Source organism: Schistocerca americana, chromosome 2, assembly GCF_021461395.2.
Source record: "Schistocerca americana isolate TAMUIC-IGC-003095 chromosome 2, iqSchAmer2.1, whole genome shotgun sequence".
Taxonomy (NCBI): domain Eukaryota; kingdom Metazoa; phylum Arthropoda; class Insecta; order Orthoptera; family Acrididae; genus Schistocerca; species Schistocerca americana.
In genome coordinates this window covers 205,865,309-205,887,813 of record NC_060120.1, presented here as the reverse complement: position 1 = coordinate 205,887,813, position 22,505 = coordinate 205,865,309, and the positions used below count along the sequence as shown (strand labels likewise).

Genomic DNA, 22,505 nt, shown 5'->3' with positions numbered 1-22,505 from the left:
ATCAGCAAGCCAATGCAACCTGTAATGAAGTAGCATCTATCATGTAGTGGTTTGTGTACAATAATATTCCTGGCAATCGGCTGGTTCCCCGTGGGTCCTGACCTGAGCACAATGGAACATCTCTGGGGTAAGTATGAACATCGGCTTAGCCCCACACTCCAGCGTCTAACTAACTTTTCCGGTTTCCCGATCTTGAGGAATGATCGACTGCCACTTCTCCGCAGACATTCAGACACCTCTGTGAAAGAGTCTCCAACGGAGTTCAAGCCACCATAAGGGCGAATAGTGGACACAGCCCGTATTAGTGTCCACAATAGCTTGTTTGATCAGATTGTGTAAGGGTATAAAATTTGGAATGCAACGACTAGTCGTTACGGAAAGTACAGCTCGCGACTATATGAGGCCGACCAGAGGCTGCAGTGGAACACTACTACTTGGGGGCACTTAACTGCCTATGGATAACACTAACACATAAACATGACAACCACTGGTAAATCCCTGCAGCACAGCAAAATTAACTGGTACCGCCAGGTGTTAACTAGCCGACCAAGCGGCAACGCAGGGGAGCTGATCTGCACACTAAAACAAAATAAAACCCAACCACAGCCCTTACACCGTCTTCGATTTACGAGCATTCGACCACTTATATGACAGTCTTGGCCTGTCACAGAGCCAGACGCTGCAGCTGGCCCAGGATACCTCGCAGGTGCCCAGCCCCAGCGCTACCCCTTCTCGAACATTCTTTACGGCGACCTAAGCTATGACAACGGTGCCGGGCATTACACGATACCCAAAACTAAAGGCCACCCTATCCTCATATGTTCTGTCACAGATAGCAAGCAGCTCGCTACTGCTCTTATTATCCTACCAGACAATCGCAGACTCTTGACGCTTGCCTTGGCACATTTTTTCCCTCTGCCCTTGAAAACACTGCCCTTCGCTCGCTTTTCATCCACCATCTATCTCCTCGATGCGACCGTATTAGTGGATAATCTTGCCCAGCCCCATATTCCATGAAGTACTCGGTTAGTAACTGACAAATATGGAGGTGACAGTAGATTTTATGAGATGGTCACCACGTCATTGAGGGCGTAGACGGGCTCTACCCTTTGCGTAATAAAAAAAAAAATGCAGTGGAACTTTCAGTTTGCGACCACGAACTGTGTAGGATCCAGTCGGTTCGCGTGGCCACTCAACAGCACATTCCCGGATGACACCCTGTCTTAGATGTGTGTGCTCTCAGCGCCCGTAAATTTTTAAGTGTCCTAATTCAGTCTACGAAAATATTTAATGGGTTTAACTTTCCTCCCTCCGGTTATGAGAACTTGCGCTGTTATTAAGTAGTAATTGCTGGTTAGAACTTCGTAACTTTTCATGAGTCGCAACCCTCGGGAAATGGATTTATTAGTGGTTTAACGAAGAGGCAGCGCTTTTTACTGTCGTGAGTGAACGACACTCGAAAAATCTCGAATAATGCGCTTAATTTGTAATTTAACTTGACTGATTATGAGCTTTTTCACCCCAGGCGCATAATGTGACAGTGACGAGTACACTGAGTAGGGACTCTCGTGTTAGTCTAGAGACATTAACTGTTATGAAATTCCCTGGGTGCTGAGCTGACAGTCTAGACTCACTATTTGTGCCAGTGGCATTCAGTAGCGTATGGACATTTTAATAAACAAATTAAAAAAGAGTTCAATAGTGTAAGCGTAGGTTTCTGCGGCTGCTGTCACTCTCAATAAAATTCTCTTGCGCTGTGGACAGCATTGTCAATATATAAAACTGTGCGACGTTTCAGCCGCTACTGCAAACGATCTTCCTCGGGGCTTTGTACTGAGCTACACTGTTGAATGTGAGAGACTTTATATCTTATATAGCAGCGTAGGAAGCTGCCTTACGTAATTTGATGGGGCGCTTGTGGGCAGAGGGGGTGTTAGGCGTCCGTTATTGGTGGGTAGAGACGTTTGTGACTGGTGTTTAGATTACGTCTTGCCATTGGTGGAAACAGGCGAATCAGAAACGGACGGTAGTTGTGACGTAGCACTGCGTACTCGTTATCAGGTGTGGGCAGCGGCGTGCCCGCGCTAAGTGTGCGTACGACCACCGCGGTGCCCCGCTCGCACGTGTAAGTCGCTTTGCGCGCTGTCCGCTATCTAATGTCTCTCTTATTAAGCAGTGTAGCTCAGCATAAAGCCCTGAGACAGGCCGTCTACAATAGTGGCCGAAACGTCGGACAGTTTATGTATTGACAATGCGGCCAACAATCCAGAACAGTTTGAGTGAGAAAGTTCAATAGTATTAACAGAAATGGGTTCGTCTTGGCTGCATAGATTTGTAGTCGCTTGCATTTCTGTCACCAGCCTAATGATATAGTGTTCTCTTACAGCTATTGTACTGCATCAGAACTCCCCAAGTTGCGATAAAACACCTTCCCTTAGGTTTCGTGCTTTTATGTAGCGTTTAATCTTCATATTTTCTTGTCAGGTATTCTTCACCAGCGATTAGAAGCTCGTGTGAGCGCCACATGAAAAAAAATGAGAGGCAGATGTTAATTTTCTTCTGGTGGACGCAATGCTAACGTGCCATCGTGTTTTTGTAACAAATTTGCCAAAGTAAATGGTGGGTCTCAGTACACGTTGGCGCGAACTGCGCTGTTCATTTAACCCGTCGAGTTATTTTAAATTTCCATTAAAGAAACAACCAAAAGCTTTCTTCCGACAGTCACAAGGAACGACCACAAATGATACTAGTCTATGTAGGAGCAACTTACATGCCACTTAGAACTAATACTTACGGATGCAGGTTCTCTCCTCCCCCGTCAACCCATCATCACCACCAGATAACGAATGGCCAGACACTTGATGACATTTAGACTAGAACCCTCGAAGGGACGTTAACTACATTTCTATGAAACCTGACACGATCAAAGTTTCTGGAGTACTTTATCTTGATTTTTAATATAAAATTTGTCTTGATCGCACATTCATAAAAAGATGCTCTGTCTCGATTGCTAACTCATGACTTTCATATTTAAAATAGACAGAAAAAATATTGTTCGCAAATACTTCTACGTACTAACAATATTTACCCTATAAAAAGAAAAGAAAATGAATGAGCATAGCATCAGAGTTTCGTTACACTGAGTAACTCGTCAGATGTAATACAAACATGTACAGTGTCATAAAAATTACTGTGCGGTCTATGATGCTACTATTTAACATAGAGACAAATGCACATCTGCTAGAGAGCACAACGGCGTGCACGGTAGCATGATTAAAGTTATCGTATAAAAATCATACAAAAACACAGGAAAAATCTATTGGAAGTTAAATTACGTGCATTTAAGGATTACATTTCAACACGAGTATCTATGGTATCCGCATTTTGTAAACAATTGGAAACATACCACGGCATTAGTTTAACTATGTTTTTGAACGCTAAAACCGGTTTCATCCACCAGTGACGTTTTGCAAATGATTATGAACCCAGCGCCGTTGAGATACACAGAAAAAGGGAAACAGCAACTCGTATTCTAATCTGTATGCTATTAGTAACCAACTTGTCACGAAACATCTAAACGTACTCGTACGGTACACTGTGGTGTATATTATAATTTTCAGGCTGTTCTAACCGTGCACCACCAAAGACAATATCGGTTCACAACACTTACTTATACTGATCACATTACGGGTCTGGAGATGTACAGAAGTCTTATTTTACGAAAAGCTCGTCTTATTTGATGTTATTAATATATACGAAGTGTCCATCAAACGGTTCTAGTAAGAAATTCAGGAATGAAATAGAAGGAGTGGGTCACCAATAAACCCCTTAGGATCTTCTTAAACTGAACTTGTTATGGCTGCTGGAAGTATATTGTTAATGTGTGCTTCTGAATAATGGACACCTTTCTGGACCGGAGTAGGTGACCTGAAATTTTTGTAAAGATACATAAAATTGTTCCCATGGAGCGAACTGTCGGTTTGAAAAATGAGGTATATTATTTACGATAAACTTCATTAACGCGTAAATAGCTGGGAAGCAGTAGTCAGTTTCCTTCGGCCTTGTTTAAAAACCTCTTCCAGAAACTGACTAGTATTCCGTCTCTAACGGCAAACGGTTAACGTCCACCTTCCCATTAAACTGTATCCGATGTGGAGGGGGGTTTCTCTAAAAACGTTTTTCTTCCAGGCATCAGCATCTTGTTCCTGGCTGTGAGGAGGATAGACTTCTAACCAGCTTGGCTGAGCAAGAAGTGTACACCAGCATGGATAAGCCGGACTTGTACAACCTCGGGTGTGCTCCCCTCACGCTGCTGGCCGCCAAACAGGTTGACGAGCTGTGGCCGGTCCTCACATGGCCGAGGCAGCCGCTGCCGGTGCTCGACATTGGCTGCGGGCCCGGTGACGTCGCCAGGAAGGTGGGTTCTTCACTTCCAGTCACGTTACTGCTCCATCAGAGAAATCGACGACTAAGCAACTCCGATGTATTCTGAAAAGTACCGTCGCTCTTGGATATCTAGGACCACCGAGAAAAGGAGGTACACAGAGTGTTCATTTTAACAGAAGACACTGTAGTATCTTGAAACTACACTTCGGACCAAAAAAAGTTCAAATTCCAATTTGCTTGCTCGGAGGGGGACACTCAATGATATCAAACTCAACCCGCCACCCAACCCCGTGCGTGGCTGGTATGGGTGACTTTGAAATCTTCAATGGGAACGCCCGTTTTTTATTGCAGATTACGATTCTACGGCCAAATCTATATACTTTTGTCTGAAGCATTTCCTTCCTTTCGCCACAGATGACGCTGTAATCAGAGGAACACAAATGGGTACCCCATCGCAATTTATGATATGATACTCAGTGGCCCTTGAAAGGCATTGGGACCGCACCTCCATGCTGTGAAGTTGGGGCAGGCCAGTATTTCGTAACTTTTACTTGGAACCCCATTCGCTTCGTCGTATTCCTCCGACACATCGAACAGGGGAGTACTTGACGCGGCACTGTGGCCATGGCTCGCGACGAACTCTACTCTCCTTTTCCATTTCGAGTAAGTGTTCAAAAGTAGTATCACCATCTCCAGTACACTTAATGATCCACTTTCCAAATGATCGTAAACAGGACAGAAGCATAGATGCGGGAATAGCAGCATCGCCGTTTCCGATGCTGTCGCCCATATCTTTACTGCCTGTTGGCACTTGCTGCTGCACTTCATCTTTTGCACATCCCCAAAGGAAGAAATCCAGTGACATCAAATCCGGCGACCTAGCAGAACTATAAACAGGGCCACTTCTCCAGATCCACCGACCAGTGTAAACACGATTTAATAGCTCCGGTGCTCCAATTACATAATGCCCCGGGAACTGTCATGCTGAAACCACATACGTTGTCGAACGTCGGAAACAACGTCTTACAGTTGTACCGGTAGTTCCTGTTTGTGCCACTTCAACGTGCCGTCGATAAGATACGGACTAATGAGTTTGTTTCCTACGACGCCACAAGATATGTTAACCGACCAAGGACGCTGATGGTCAACTTGTTGTAACCAATGGGGATTGTATTCACTCCAGTAATGCATATTATCCCGATTAAGGCAACCATGGTTTGTGAATGTAGACTCACTGGAAAATAGTTTCTCGGCAGATAACTTGGAGTCGATTGCATTTGTTGACGTGTCCATTTACAAACCACTACCCGGTTACGGAAATCGGCGCCATGCAATTCTTGATGCAGCGATTTGTAGTGTGGATAATCCTTAAGACGAAGCAATATTGTACATTACTACCTATGAACATATTCGAATCGCGGTGTAATTGCTTATCCGTGGGCTGTGGTGCACTGCCACTGTTACAGCTACTTCACTATCTTCTCCTTCAACAACAATTTGATATGCCAGACTACCAGTAAATGGTAGCTTTAATGCGCCGCTGCACATACTGAGTAAATGAGATAATGTCTGTCCATCCCGCTCACAGGTAACTCATCACCAGCAGCAACAAGGGCTTTACATTTATCACACCCATTCATGAATTTTAGTAAAGAAAGCTATACATAACGTCCTACGTACGACAATAGATTTTAGACTTGCTGTGGGATTTCTATTCTACTTGCATAATCCTTCTTCATCTCCTGATTTACAGTACGACCTGGTACACAACAGGTGCACCAAATTTCGGGCACCTATAATAATTAACAAGAGAAGGATAGTTGCTAGTCACCATATTGCGGAGATAGTGAGTTGCAGACAGCCACAACAAAAAGAGCTTTCGGCTAACAAGGCCTTCGTTGATAATAGACACTGGCAACCGCAACTCACACACACATGATCATAATCACCGACTATTTTCTTTGAAGGCCCTGTTGGCCGAAAGCTCATTTTCTGACAGTCCTTTTGTTGTGCCTATCTTCGATTCGGCACCTCCGCTATACAGTATCAACTATCTACTTCACAGTACTGTTACTTTCTAGCTGGAATTTTACATTGTGTAGTATCTAACAGATCGATATATCCTTTTCGAAAGCAAGAAAAAACACGATGCTCACGATTAAGCATGGATTATTTATGCAAGGTGTTAAAAATTATCCCATAATTTGAGAGGCGATGCCAACGGCCTTGTCGCAGTGGTAACACCTGTTCCCCTCAGATCACCGAAGTGAAGCGCTTTCGGGCTGTGGTAACACTTGGATGGCTGACCATCCCGTCTGCCGAGCGCTGTTGGCAAGCGGGGTGCAATCAGCCCTCGTGAGGCTAAGTGAGGAGCTACTTGATTGAGGAGTAGCGGCGCCGGTCTCGTAAACCGACTTACGGCCGGGAGAGCGGTGTGCTGACCACGTGCCCCTCCATATCCTCATTCAGTGACGCCTGTGGGATGACGATGACACGGCGGCCGGTCGGTACCTTTGGGCCTTCCAAGGCCTGTGCGGACGGAGTTTTTTTTTTTTAGAAGCGATAGTGTGGTCCAAACCAAGACAAAAATATCCAGTAAACATGGCTTCTAAAACGTATATATTAAGAGCTGTGACCATTTGTTCAGTGTAAAAATTTGTTTCACACGAGCCTATGTGAACAAATGCTCATAGCACTTAAGGTATACATTTTATAGCCCATGTATACTGGTTTTTTTTTTCTTGTTTTAGTCCATATTGCCACCTTTCAATATACGGTACGATTTTTTAACTTCCAGTACAACGAAACATTGGCCTTTGCGTTTAGGTCTCGCGCTGTGAGGGTTCCATACAAACTTCATTATTTATACAGACAGTTCACCCATATCGGAAATCTAGAATCTCGACAACTTATCAACCTGTTATCAACAATGATACTGACAAAGTATTGGTCCCAGGAATTGCAAGGCGTTCGAAAATGTTTTAATTTCAAGTCTGAAGTCGGATTTCAAATGACAAAAAGATATTTTTTCGTGTGATACAATTACAAATTTACATAAACTGTGAAATCTTGCTTCATGCCAAAATTCATGATTCTAGGTGAACGGGAAGTAACTATAGTTTTGATGAGTGAGCTTTCGAGTGTCAAAATATGTCATAAATGGCCGTACCTCGTGATTTCACTGTCTTGGAAGCTTCACTTTCTTACTCCGTCAAGGGACAGTAGATAATAGCATGTGGCATAAATTTAAGCTTGATACGTTTACTCGTTCCTGAGAAAATGGGTTTTTGACAATTGGAGAGACAGATGGACTGACAATAAAGTAATCCAGCAGGGGTTCGATTTTTACCGACTGAAGTAAGGAACCTTAAAAAGAAACGAACTGTAAGTACATTGTGTTTTCATCAGTTTATGAGCAATGTTCTGACACAAGGACACACAAATCTGGAAACAAATCCAGCTCCAATAAAGCTTAAACGCAGCCGATGTTCCTCACACCAGCGTTGAACGCTTGCTGAAGACGTGGACCCGACAAGCTCACCCTACGTATGCAGGAGCCGGCCACAACCCATGGAGTTTCCACGATACCGGCGGGATTTCAAATAGACACCGGTTGATGGTGCGCCACCTGAACTACCTTCCAGTTGACGCAGGCTCTACAGGGAGGTCATAAACAGTCTGAAAAGCTTGTAGGGGTGTTGCAGGGTAGGTTGTACTGAGATATAATTGTTGAGAACAAAATTGATACGTTGCGGCAAGTCCGATTTAATTAGCAATAGAAGCACTTGCACGGGCAAAAGTGCGGTAATGCACAGACACCTGTTAGTCCGTGAATTACCACTTCTTCAAATGCACATCACCAGCTAAAATGTTCGTTTTCCGGAAGTTACAAATTTAATCTAGGTGAGTAGAAGCAACATTTGTGCTGTCTGAGGAAACGAAGGAAGAACATATTTGGCAACAGCTTCTCCGGTACACTGCTTCAATTCACGCGTTCAACTATTTGTCTAGCTAACTTCAATAATAACAAAATCAGAAACGATTAGTAATAATTTCCCAGTGTAAACTACCCTGCAACATCCTTACAAGCTTTTCAGGCCGTTCCCGACCGCCCTGTACGGACTTTAGCTGGTGCGGTGAGCTATGTTCCGCGGACAGCGCGGCGAGCCGCCCCCATGTACCAGACCACGACACACGGACTGGACGCTCTGTAATCTGCACCGTGCTCTCCATTCGACAACTGTGGCCTCTTTCATCACCCTCCTCTTTTCTCAATATTCGACATGTCTGGAAATTGCACAGCACGGTTGTATCAATGATCTGCAATACCTGTGGATCGCTTTGCCTCTTCAAAGAAACGGAAGCACTGATTAACTTTATATGCTGTATAGCTTAGAAGAGCAAATCAGAAAGTATATTTCTGCACTGGCAGGTTTTAGCTCCACGGCTGCCACCGGGCACGAAGCTGGTGGCCTGCGACATCAGCACAAAGATGCTGGAGTTCTGCAGGCAGCACAACGCGCTGCCAGGCACCATCACGTACGAGCAGCTAGACGTGGTTCAGCCCGACCTGGAGAACTCCGCCGTGTGGCAGTACGCGCCCTTCGGCAAGGTGTTCTGTTTGCTGCTGCTGCATTGGGTGCCCGACAACAGGTGTGTTCTCAGTTTGTCGCACTATCCCATACCGTACAACAGCTGGCCTGCCTTATTTCTCCAATTGTAATGCAAGGGGGTTACACTTGATCACTCTAGCTATGGATTGCTGTTGTGGTACTTCCACGAATAAGAAATACAATAACAATCAATCATACATTTTCTCCAATAATATTTTAAGTTTATCGATATGTATATCTTATGGTACAGACAAAACTAGATTATGTAAGACTTGTTGTCAGACTGGCAGAAGAATGTGTTATGTATTAAAACGAAGTCACAGAGCACCATGCAACTACGAGGGCACGTCAAAGGGTAAAGGACACTGTTTAAAATAGAAATAAACTATTTTATATTCAGGCCAACCTCAGCTTTTGAATGACATGGCGTTAGGCAGAAGTCCGCTAACAGTTGGTTAAATTGATTTTCATTGAAGCACAATGGGTTTCTCTGCCTAAAGCCTCATCGTCAGGTGCAACATACGCGGTAAAAACAAAGTACAGCGTCACCATATAATGTGGATGTTAAAATTAGTAAACGAATGTCAAAAGTATAGTCACAACTTAAAAAGATTGCAGGCATACCGGTCGCTCCTAGTAAGGATTTACTATTCAGTGAATATCGTCATATGGCGTACCTTCATTTCTTAAAATTTGCCTGCATCAAAAAAGACGAAAGAAAATATTTTATAGTGAGTGGACGCTAAAATTTTTTAAAAAAGGGACGGTTTAGCGTTAAAAAATTGTCACTACTAACATGATTTGTCACGACACTACGCAGATTACTGTGTGATAAGTGCCAGGTGACAGTGTCTTAGCAGTGTGACAGAAGGGCAGGTCGGTGTAGGATAAAGCAAAAGCGCCCTGCATGACCGACAAGGAGAGACTAGTTGGCTGCCGGAACGGAAGCTATCCATGTGGACCGAGGCCCAGAAGAAAGACAGGTCGCGGCGCGTACGTCACGAATGTAGGCGTGCGCTCGCTCGCTCACTCAACTCAGCAGACGAAAACTACGTTTATACGTCTGTTAACTGGTAACTAAATGTGTACGTACTAACGAGAATTGCATCTTTTGCTGGAATCCGCTGTTATGGATTATTACTGTTATTAGTCCTACAATGACAGGAAGTCCACTACGGCTGTACTGGGGTACAATAAAATTAAAATAATGCCAAAATGATTATCAGCTGCATAAGGAACCACTTCTTGTATGAAATGAGGACTGTTAAGCAGAAGAGACTAAATGCGATACACATTTATATCAAGTACTAGTCTTAAATTACATTTTGTTGTAGTACTGTTAATCAGTAGGACTTGGTTCAAATGGCTCTGAGCACTATGGGACTTAACATCTGTGGTCATCAGTCCCCTAGAACTTAGAACTACTTAAACCTAACTAACCTAAGGACATCACACACATCTATGCCCGAGGCAGGATTCGAAATCAGTAGGACTACATAATAGCAAATTCCAGTAGAAGATGCAATTCTCATTAGTGTGTTCACACCAAGCTGCAAGTTAACAGGTCTAGGAACGCATTTTGTCTGCTGAGCTGAGCGAGCGAACGAGTTCAGGCCTACCTTCGTGACGTACGCGCTGCGGCCTGTCTTTCTCGTGGGCCTCGATGTGGACGGTGTGACGTCATGTACTCATGGCTAGGAGCGCTGGGCCGATGCCTTTACACACGAGAATAATACATAATTTTATTACGTTCTAAAACTAAATCATACAAACAATCAAAATTAGACAGAATGATGTGGTGCTTTAATTTCAACTGGTTATTCAACGTGAATTGTGCGTTTTCGTTTACTCTCTCTAACATATTCAAAATGTGGCCTTTTTCTTTCTTATGGAATATTTTTAAATTTTCTGAAGGGCTTGTGATGTTGTGTCCCTCTTCGCTAAGTGCGCCGTTAATTTAACTCGTGGGTTATTTAAGATAAGGTGTTTCTGAAATCTTATTTGAAATGACCTACCGGTTTGTCCTATATATTTATTACGGCAATCTTTGTATGTAAAACAGTATCCAGCCGCTTCATTATATTTGTTTACCAGAGCTCATATATTGGTTCTGAGCACTATGGGACTTACCAGAGCTTTTTGCCTGGGTTTACTGCTTCTATCCGAAAATGTAAAACACGCTGAAGTAATGTTTTACATCTCGTATGACTGCATTGTTTTCGCGTACTGCACCCAGATATGGTATTCTAAAAGAAATAGAGTGTTCCTTTGCCTTCTCGGGTGGTGTTTTGCTTTGCCCTTCACCGAGCTGCCCTAACTCACACCGGAAAGACACTGCCACTTTATAGTTTCCACATAGTAACTTGCGTACTGCCGCGACGTGTTAGAAGTGACGATATTTTATTGCCAATCCAGCCCCTTTTTGAAAACTTTTAGCGTCCGCTCATTATAAAATGTTTTCTTTTTTCTTTTTAGATGAAGACAAATTTTAAAGGCTGTAGCACACCACTGGTCTCCAGCTAGAACCGAAATTTTTTTTTTTACCAGGAGAGGACTTGGCAGATGTTCGACAAGTCAACTGGAAGAAAAATAAAAGCTGCAAAGGCGTACTGTTTACTGAATATGTTCCTTCTCGATATGCATAAAAAACAATGAAAGTTCATGATTCGCTGCAGGTTGTTCTGCAAGGCATCTTTGAACGAGAGACTACGGGGAGAGTAGTATAGATTTAGAAGCTGTAAAACTACTTTGGAGGAAATAAACCCCTCTGGTCTCTACGAGACATGAAAAAAATCTCATTCACGCTTTCAACTCAACGGAAAAAGAAGGAAAGGACACTATAGATGGATACAGGGGAGAAGCTGCTGGTTTCATTAAAAACAAAACGGCATATCCCGTTGTGGCTTCTGCCCCACATCCCTCCGCCGTCCACAGTATCGGCATCTATTCGAGCTATGTGATATAGCAGAAGAAAATGAAGACAACATGGTCGTTATGAAATAATATTAGGAAAGTTGTTGGACGCGAAAACGTATCCCTTTCATCGTGCCAGAATGAGAATTTCAAAGAAATCACAATTGGATGCAATGATAGTAAAAAAAATGCCGTCGATAGCGCCTTAGCTGCAAAATTCAGCAGAAGGGTCCTTCCCTGTCCCTAAGAGTCCGTTAGAAGAACATGTCGCTTTAATTCCGGGCTATGTACAACAACAGTATATTTGTAAAATAAATTAAAAAACTCTTTCATTAATCAGTTGGAGGATAGACATCATAAATTTTTAGAAAAACTGTTCTTTGCCCCTAAAAGGTAGCAATTTTACAATTAGTCTATAATTTAATGCAACATTTGAAGCCACAGGAACAAAAAAGCTGTAGTCAGTAATTTTTTTATGGAATTAGTGAAGTGCAATTCTGAATTTTCACCAAGGTGTGCTCAATCTGCTGGTTTTCAAATAGCACAAGATATCAACAGAGAGCAAGGAATGATTACATTGAAGACCTATAACGACACTGAATTTACCGTTACATGTAATTTCATTTTTGTGCTCACATTTACAATGTTATCTTTCTCATAATGTGTTCGGCGTTGTGAACAGCAAGTTCAAGCCTGTTAATTTAACTTCGTTTGCATAATGTGAAATTAAAATCACCTTATTTTGTATGGGTTTTTAGTATTAGTGTTGTACATTTTCACCACAAAATAGTTTTGTTGTAATTCGTTCATTTGATTCTTACAAAAAATCAAAAAGTCTTATGTGTCCTCCACTGGGGCAACGCCTCCTAAGACATTAATATTTTCACAGGCGCGCTGTCCAGAACATTCAAAAGCTGTTGGTGCCTGGAGGAGAGGCTGTCTTCAGCATAATAGCTAACATGGTGTTTTACACAGCGTTTGAAGAAATGGCGAAAGACTCGCGTTGGGCGCGGTACATGCAGGTAACCCTTAGGCCTACCCGATATTCTCCTAAATCTTAGAAATACTTGGGAAATTATGTTTAATAATTCTAAAAATGCCCTACCTCAGGAGAAGTCAACCTGTTTAGCCTGCCACCCACTTATGTTTCTGTGTTAGTTGTAAAATTTTCTAACCGTCCACCGATTACACAGTATATATGATTTATGAAGTAGGGATAAGTTTACTTTAGAAAATTTATAAAGCCGAGCTACATCAAGTTAAAACACACAATAGTCAGTCCCTTTTTGTCAACCCCTGCTGCTGGTGTCCCGTGGTTAATGAACAGGGCTAATCATAGGGCAGAAAGAGGCATCCGAGCACTCAGTCTTCCCGAATTTCATGTACGATAAGAACCGGAAGATGCGGTATTACCGGTCAAGCTGATAACAATAAATTATACTGCACTATCCCTTGGAATATGGCTGAACTGGAATGCAATCACACTACTGTCTATGGCTCTACGTTGTCTAGGTGTCTGATTGCATCAGCCGGATCTTGTTCAATTGATAATTCACATGAACGCAGTTCCCTCGAACTGTACAAACAAATGAGTTACAATAAATTTTGCGGCCAATGCAAAGAGTTTGCAATAAATTTAAAAAATTTATTTCAGCAGATTCCATAAACTCTTTTCCTGGTGCCTTTTGTCCGCCTCAACTGGTATTTAAAGCAAAATCGTGAACCAGATGTGCTTAAAAGGAAATGTGAAAGTCCATAGATCGTCTCGTGTACCTCCATACAACGTACGTAACAATTTAAAATTTCTAACTTGTGATCGCTGATGCGCCAAGTAAGTCACTGTTCGAATGATACGAGGGCTTGTAGAAAAGCAATGCCTCCGAATTTTTAATTCTGTTCTCTATACTGGTAGAGGTACTAAAGGTCTGGCTTATTTCTCAGTCGACTGACGTAAGATGGTTTCGAATTGTAGCGTGTTAAATAGCGGTATGTACCGCAACTATGTCGGTGCGTAAGAAACAATGTGTTGTAATGGAGTGTCTAACCGCAGACAACGTGCATCCAATTGAAATCCATAGAAGAATGAAAGCTATGTATGGTGATGATTGTATCGACATCACTAATGTCCGACGCTGGGCTGTACGTGCTCGTAATGAAGGGAGAAAAAATCGTCGAAGGAGACCTAGAGATGAATACAGTAAGTAGATTCAGAACCATGTAGCCTGCAGTATTTATTTGGGTATGAAGAGACTTGCACAGTATAGAATAGCATGGAGAGCTGCATCAAACCAGTCTTCGGACAGAAGGCCACAACAACAACAACCTCATTGTGAGTGACAGAGCACAATCTCTTTCCAAATCTTAAAGAACAGCTTAGAAGACTTCGCTTTAATAGCGATGAAGCAGTGTAATTAGAGGTAAGGTTTTGGTTCCGTCAGAAAGTCAAATATTCTACAATGGCTGATCAACAAACCGGCCTCTAGCTGGGGGAATGTCTTCGTCACCAAGGTGGCTGCGTTGAGAAATAAGTCTATAGACATGAAAAATAATGAAGTAGATATTAATAAAGCTTGTTTAATTTAAAAAGTTTTGTGATTTTTCGAATTAAAAAAGTTCGGAGCCATTCAAGTTCAGCACATCCTCGCAAATACGATTCTCGACTGAACTCAAGCCACAAACCTAGCGGGTATCCCGGGAGGAGTGATCAGTATTGAGGAATATGACAGGAACGATCATTCGAAGCAACAATGCCCAGTAAACATTGACTGCAAAATTCATGATTAATGAGCCTTGAGCACCTGTTCATCATCGATACTGTGAAACCAATCGCACATCGACAACGACCATATACTCTGCAACTTACGCAGAATCGTCACTGGAGAGTGGGACAAACTGGACCAGGGCTGGCTTGATAATCTCATCGAAGATACATAAGCAAAGGTTTAAAGTCTGAACATATTAACGTTGGCCCAGGAATGCTGTGAAAAACCTCCAGTGGGAAGCAGAGGATTTTGTCCTTACACAAATGTCTGTGTGTTTGATTTGGTGATCTGAACACATCCCAAATGAAAACAATCGCATGATTGAAGCCAATTTTTGTTTTCTGTCCAGTGAATTTCCAAGTGAAAGGGCGATGCACAACATTTGTTGTTGCGTGTATTTTTTGAGGAAATAAATTCAGATGTCTCGAAGTGTTTGGGTGACAATTTGCCTATTCTTTCATTTCTCCAGAGAGTGGAGAATTCAGCATACGTCCTATGTCCAGAACATCTGCTATGAATTTCGCCTTGATCATTAATAATAAACTTTATCATCATTGCTTTTTCTCAATTCTATTACAATATGTAGATTTTATTTTAGTAAAACGGATTGCTCTTCATAACCTCACTTCGAGAAGCAAACTGCTGAGCAGACAGCTGTCACAACGCAAGCACTTTCGGCGCTGAGGTGTCATCAAGAGCAACCACTCGTGACAGACGAGACTTGTTACATTGGTACAACGCCAGAGGTCCTGCAGTAGACTCACTTGTCACGAGTAGTCAATAGAGACAACAAAATCGTTCACGTGAAAGGGGCTTTAGACATACTCTGGCGAGACTTTCCAAAACAACCAGTTCTTAGGAGCCGAATCTCCACCAGTATATCATTACGACTTCTGCAGGGTGAGAATTATTGAACTATTTGAATAAAACGTAAATTAGTTACAAACTACGGCGTGCACACAACTTATTCAACATATGAACATCACTACAAAAATTGGGATTTAGATTACGACATGTTCGATATTGCAGCCATCATTGGCGATGATGTGGCGCAGACGAATAACGAAATTCTGCATGACCCGCTTAAGTGTCGGAACAGCGGTGCTGTCGATGACCTCCTGAATGGCTGTTTGCAGCTCAGAGATGGTTTTGGGGTTATTGCTGTAAACGTGTCGTTAATATAGCCCCACAAAAAGGTGTCGCATGTGTTCCGATCCAGAGAATATGGTGGCCAGTTGAGGCCCATGCAGTGGCTTCTGAGTACCTGAGAGCCATAATGAGTGTCCCTAAAGTGTTCTTCCAGAACATCAAACACTCTCCTGTTTCGATGGGGTCGAGCTCCGTCTCTCACGAACCATATCTTGTCGAAATGAGGGTCACTTTGTATAATGGAGATGGAATGATCTTCCAAAACCGTCACGTGCCGTTCGATAGTCACCGTGGCATCAACCATCAACGAATATCGAACCGACAATCCGTGACTGGACATTGCCCACCACAGACTCACCTGCTGAGAGTGAAGAGACTTCTCGATCGCGAAAATCGGATTATCAGTCCCCCCAGTGCGTTTATTTTGGTTACTGACGAACCCATCCAAATGAAGGTGGCCTTCGTTGCTAAGCCAAACAACAATGCGCATGTTAATTCCCATCATGCTACGCAGCCAACAGTGCAGTAACAGTGCAGTTTGAACTTCCTAACGCAAACCATTCAGAGAAGCTATGACGATTTTATTACATGTAGTTCAATAATTGCCCCCCCCCCCCCTCCCCCCGTATAACACTAAGGTCAGTTAAATTCTAATGTGCGCTTTTGTGCTGATTAATTCAAGATGTTACAATAAGATGTGAATGAAGTGTTTCTCACTCAGGATATTTCCACACTATCACGAGTAGACATAATTTAACTTCGTTTATTTGAACAAGTAAACTTCGAACACAAACAGTCACTGTTTCTTAAACAGCGCAGCAGAAGAAAGTAAACGTTTTCCAGCGATTCTTCCTAGTATTGTGAAGGAAAGTTTCATCACAAATAACTGTTCTTAAACGAAACCGGAATAGATTCTTGAGGGCTTAGATTACGTTCTCGTGAGCAATGAAAAGTCTGTCTTCAAAACAAAGTACGTATCCAAAGTTGTATCTCACGGGCAGTACGACTTGTCCACGGCGCGGAACACAAAGGCTCAGAGCGCAGGTCGCGGGCGACGTCCCATCTGAGGCTGTGTCCAAATAGTGGTGGTACTTGAGTCGCTGGCTGGCGAAGACAGAACTTTCTCTAGCCGGCTCCGTGCTGGTGTAACCTCCCCACCGAAAATTTTAAATGATATTATTTTAAATGCTAATGGGCATTGAGCTAAGTGTAAGCTCCCCAGAGAAATTTTGAAACACAATAGTTGAATGTTAACAAGAATACAACCTAACGTAAGCTCCCAGCAAATAAATTTAATGACAATGACAACTAAACAAAAATTAGCAATCTGACCCAAGTATAAGTTCCTCACAAAAATAATGAAAGTCAATTCAGTGATAAGAAAATGTCAGTGATAATGATAACTCAATTAAACCGAAATATCGGTCTTTCGCCCTGTGCAAAAAATCATAATTAATTTCTTACCTCATTGAAACTGCATGTCAAATTTCTGCTCTTATTGTTGGCCACGGCTTGGAGGAACTGCATCGCAAGTAATACTTTTTTTTTTTTTAAATTTAACTAAAACTTTTCTTTAAAGGAAATGGAAGGAAATCGTTCGTTCAATTAAATAGTACTTTTGTTAAAAATATTGCTTTGAAATCAAAATTATTATTGGGGCGATTGTTGCACAAATTAGTTACAGTTAATTTACATTATTAGCTGAGCGCATTTAAAAATAATATACCTCATCCTGAATCTTGACCAGAGTGCCATGTCGACGCTCGCCGACTCCTCACACACAACTGTACTCGACTGCTACTACCGACATACTGCACTGCTCACAGACTGCCCACTGACTACTGCTCGCAACTGTACTGCACGACTACTACTGACAGAGTACCGCTCGCAACTCTCGCGCGGTCAAGCGCAGACTAGCCACGATAAATGGCTCTCTGGTCAGAGACTCTGCAATGCCTCGCCATCGCCGCCACACAACATACGTGTTTCATAACCCTCCACTGGGAGGGCAAAAATGTGGCAGCGATGGTGAGTCATTTGGACTTGCCAAGCGCGGCAAAATTTTTTCTTTAATTAATCAACTTGTACAATTTACCGAATATTTAGATACATGAATTAAATGCTGGGCACATGCACCGAGTACAAAACATTTCAGACAAAGACAAGATATGAGTACAAAACATATTCGCAGATCAGAAAAATGTATATACAAATTATTTGACAGATAACAAAGTGCACACGCACTGAAAAAATTCTTTAGCATTTTCAGAACAAATAAACAGAATGGCAAAAAATCATGTTGACAAGTGACATGAGTGCACATGCACTGCAGTTGAGAACATATCAGCAAATGACGAAATGTATATACAATGAGTAACAAATGACATAAGTGCAAACGCACTGAAGTATTGAACATACAGAATGAGTACAAATCATATTGAAAAATGAGAAAAGTGCACAGGCACTGAAGTTCAGTAGAAAGCATATTAACACATAAGTGCACATGCACTGTAGTTCAGAACATATCATCAAAATAAAATGTACACTCCTGGAAATGGAAAAAAGAACACATTGACACCGGTGTATCAGACCCACCATACTTGCTCCGGACACTGCGAGAGGGCTGTACAAGCAATGATCACACGCACGGCACAGCGGACACACCAGGAACCGCGGTGTTGGCCGTCGAATGGCGCTAGCTGCGCAGCATTTGTGCACCACCGCCGTCAGTGTCAGCCAGTTTGCCGTGGCATACGGAGCTCCATCGCAGTCTTTAACACTGGTAGCATGCCGCGACAGCGTGGACGTGAACCGTATGTGCAGTTGACGGACTTTGAGCGAGAGCGAATAGTGGGCATGCGGGAGGCCGGGTGGACGTACCGCCGAATTGCTCAACACGTGGGGCGTGAGGTCTCCACAGTACATCGATGTTGTCGCCAGTGGTCGGCGGAAGGTGCACGTGCCCGTCGACCTGGGACCGGACCGCAGCGACGCACGGATGCACGCCAAGACCGTAGAATCCTACGCAGTGCCGTAGGGGACCGCACCGCCACTTCCCAGCAAATTAGGGACACTGTTGCTCCTGGGGTATCGGCGAGGACCATTCGCAACCGTCTCCATGAATTTGGGCTACGGTCCCGCATACCGTTAGGCCGTCTTCCGCTCACGCCCCAACATCGTGCAGCGTAGCCAAGACACTGAACTGTCGTAGTAATATTCCATGTTTCCATTTTGGCAGTACATCAGGTACACCAAACAGTGGGACCATAATAACGTCTTCATCGCTCACAGTGGTGGACAGCATGTCGTGTCAACACCACGCTCTTACAAGGCACACCAACGTAGAATTAGTGCAAAAACCAAATATAGTGCTCCATGATCATGAGGATGGACAGGACAAATGCATATTGCAGTAATTCAGAGTAGTTAGCTCATAAGATGAAGGACATTAAGTCACATAATAGGCTTCATTGAGAATTACGGTAGTAGTTTGCGGCATTCATAGCCCAGTTATTGAACATTTCTGTACCAAGTATGTAGTATTACAGAATAATGTTCATAAAATTAAATTATTGGCATCATGGGTAATTGTATTACAATAAACAGTGGCAGTCCTTGGCCAGTTACAAAGCATATTTAGTATGACAGAATAATGTTCATCAGAAGTCTTAATTGAAAAGGAGAGTCAATTATTGGCCAGCATTAACATAATACATAGAGTGATACAAATTATTGGCACTCATTGGCCATTTACCAAAACATGAAAAGTCAACATTGAAAACAAGAGCTAATTAATGGCATAATTAATAACATAATTCATTTAGTGACATTAATTATTGGCACTCAGTGGCCAGTTATAGAACATGAAAAATCATAATTCATTTAATTAGATTAATTATTGGCACTCAGTGGCCAGTAAGTATTGAATAGTATAAAACATTGTTCATCATTCAGTATTATTCATAACTTTCTTAAATGAGTAGCATTATTTGAAACTGGTGATACACACCATTAAGAAGTCATGATTAAAAATCAGTTAATTACAGTCATAGCATTAATAATCATGGGCATTGTAAGTAGTCTCATTACAATAAACAGTGGCAGTTATTTGCCCGTTACAAAGCATTATTTTATATATATATTTTTTTGTATCATTAAGAAGTCATTACTGAAGTGACATACTATTCAGAGCTGATCAGTATTATTCAGAATTCTCTTAAACTAGTAACATTACTTGGGACTGGTAATACATTTTTTTGTTAGCAATGCATTGCTTAGGGTAATTATAGGGGAAAGCAAGAGAGAAGAATTTGCTTCTGGGTTATTGGTATAAATGAAAAATGTGTAACGTCATTCGTCATAAGTCAGCTGTGGCAAGATTATGAAACAAGTAGAGTATATGTAACCATATTCATAGATTTAATGAACAACTGCTTATAGCACATTAATCTCATAAATAATTTCTCCTGCAAAAAATATATAAAAATGGATTATTAAGCTGAAAAGAGAAATGCATTTTATGCTGAAAAGTAGTGAACTTTGAATTAACAGGTAGTGAAATGTGTATAAAAAATGTTTTCCAGAGCTGTCCTTTCCAAAACCTTCAGTCATTATACTGTGCAATATAACACTTGCTGTCAAAACGAACTGCAACAAATACTTAAATAACTACATAGCCTAAATATAACTTCAACATTTTCCTCATCTGCAAAGAAAAAAACTTCATTATCCATATCATCAAAAACTCCATTATCATCATCACCTGTAAAGAAAAACTTCATTATTCATAGCAGCATATTCTTCATCATTATTCATCAGCATTCATTATCATCTGCAAAAAATCACTTCATTACTCATTACACAACTATTCCTTATCTCTAGCATATTTCATCACTAAAACTAAGATGTGTAGTTCTGTCTGACAGCCTGCGTCAATCACCTTGTATTCTGAAAGAAAAAATTAGTTAAGACTGCTATTCTACGATGAGTATAGTATATTCTTGTTAATGCTTGTTAATCCTGATCCATTTACTCTTCCTCATAAAGTTATTGCATCTTCTTTCGTTTATTCCGTAGGTGAAATTCCCATTTCTGTTGAATTTATTTCTTACACGCATCATTTCTTTCTGAAATTGATGAACACAGATTAATGTCTTCCATTTAAATCATATACCCACTAAATAATGACTGGTTTATGGTGACATAATTATCCATACAGCATAACATGACAGAAAACGTAATATGTCAAAGACATTGACAGTGTTCAGATGCAAAAATGTGCACAGAATAATACAATGCAGCAGCAAAAAACGTAAAACAGTCACGATCTTGAGATGTCACAGGGCAACAAAAATGTCAAAGTCAACTGGTGTGTATTATATCTTAACTATTTCACAGTGCATACAAACAGAACTGGAATACAATCATACACACACAAAAAAAAAAATGGAAAATGTGCACGGTCTGATGTGTAACGACAAGAAGAGCGACCTGCTAACCTTACCTTGCCGGGCACTTGCCAAGAAAAAATACGATAATCATCAGTAATTAGTCATGTGAATATAATTGCATAAGTGGTCATAAAAAATTAGTAAATGGCATCATAGTGTGTTGAATCATACAGTGTCTTCATTCAATAAAGGGTTTAATATTTGACCAATGGTGGTTGCCTTTCGATTTTCTGGTTCTCAAAGTTTCGACGTGTACCACATTGGGATGAGGAATGCTGCGAATCCGATATGGACCTGCGTATAGAAGTTCAAATTTACTGCACTTACCTTTTATTCTGCTGGATAAATAGTGTGTACGTACTAATATCTTCTGTCCAATGTGAAAGTCGCGGCGTGTACAAACCTGTTTTTGCTGTCTTCTCCGGCGCTCTACGGCACGTTTGATGTTGTTCAGCGCAATGTCAATTATTTCGTGGTGTCTTAGTCGACGACAGGTAGGGAAATTTACTAATTCTTTGATTTTGTTTGGTGGTTCAACGTTTTTCAGGTTAACATGCGGAGATAGCATAGTGGATTCATTTGGAATGGAATTAATTACATCTTGGAATGAGAATATGTGTTTATCCCAATTAATGCGTCTTTTTTGGCAGTATATTCTACACAGTTTACCAATTTCTTTCATTAACCGTTCACAGGGGTTCGAAGAAGCATGGTACTTGGATATATAGATCGGAGAAATGTTTCTAGCTCGTAACATACGTGTCCATGTAGCAGAACGAAATTGTGATCCATTATCGGAAATTACTTTCATCACATGCCCTACATGAAATAGAAAATGTTTTACAAATGCTTTCGAAACGGCTTTAGCAGTAGCTTTGCGTAACGGAGTGAAAGTAACAAATTTTGAAGTGAGCTCAACAGCGACAATGATGTAGCAAAAACCTCTGTTAGTTCTCGGAATTGGACCAAAAATGTCTACTGCGGCCATATGTCTTAATTTAACAGGTACAATGGGATATAATGGAGGAATATGTGAAGTGGTGTCTGACTTAGGTTTCTGGCAAATTTTACAAGATGCTAAAACTCGTCGTACATGTTTCTCCATGTTGGTAAAATAACAGTTCTGTCTCAGTATAAGAAAACATTTTCTTGCTCCGTAATGTGCGTAACTTAAATGAGTGTACCAGATTAATTTGTTAACCAGTTCGTCAGGAATGCATAATAACCAGTTG

At 41.6% G+C, this 22,505-nt stretch overlaps 1 protein-coding gene across 1 annotated transcript in view; it reads left to right on the top strand.

The window, feature by feature from the left end:
• Nucleotides 1–2,100: 2,100 nt before the first annotated feature.
• Nucleotides 2,101–22,505, top strand: part of LOC124596449 (juvenile hormone acid O-methyltransferase-like) — a 66,141-nt gene continuing 45,736 nt past the window's right edge. The window contains exons 1-4 of the mRNA XM_047135583.1: nt 2,101–2,125; nt 4,189–4,417; nt 8,819–9,039; nt 12,802–12,934. Coding sequence (XP_046991539.1) covers nt 4,265–4,417; nt 8,819–9,039; nt 12,802–12,934 — 507 coding nt within the window. The 5' untranslated portion in view covers nt 2,101–2,125; nt 4,189–4,264. The remainder of the gene's footprint in view (nt 2,126–4,188; nt 4,418–8,818; nt 9,040–12,801; nt 12,935–22,505) is intronic.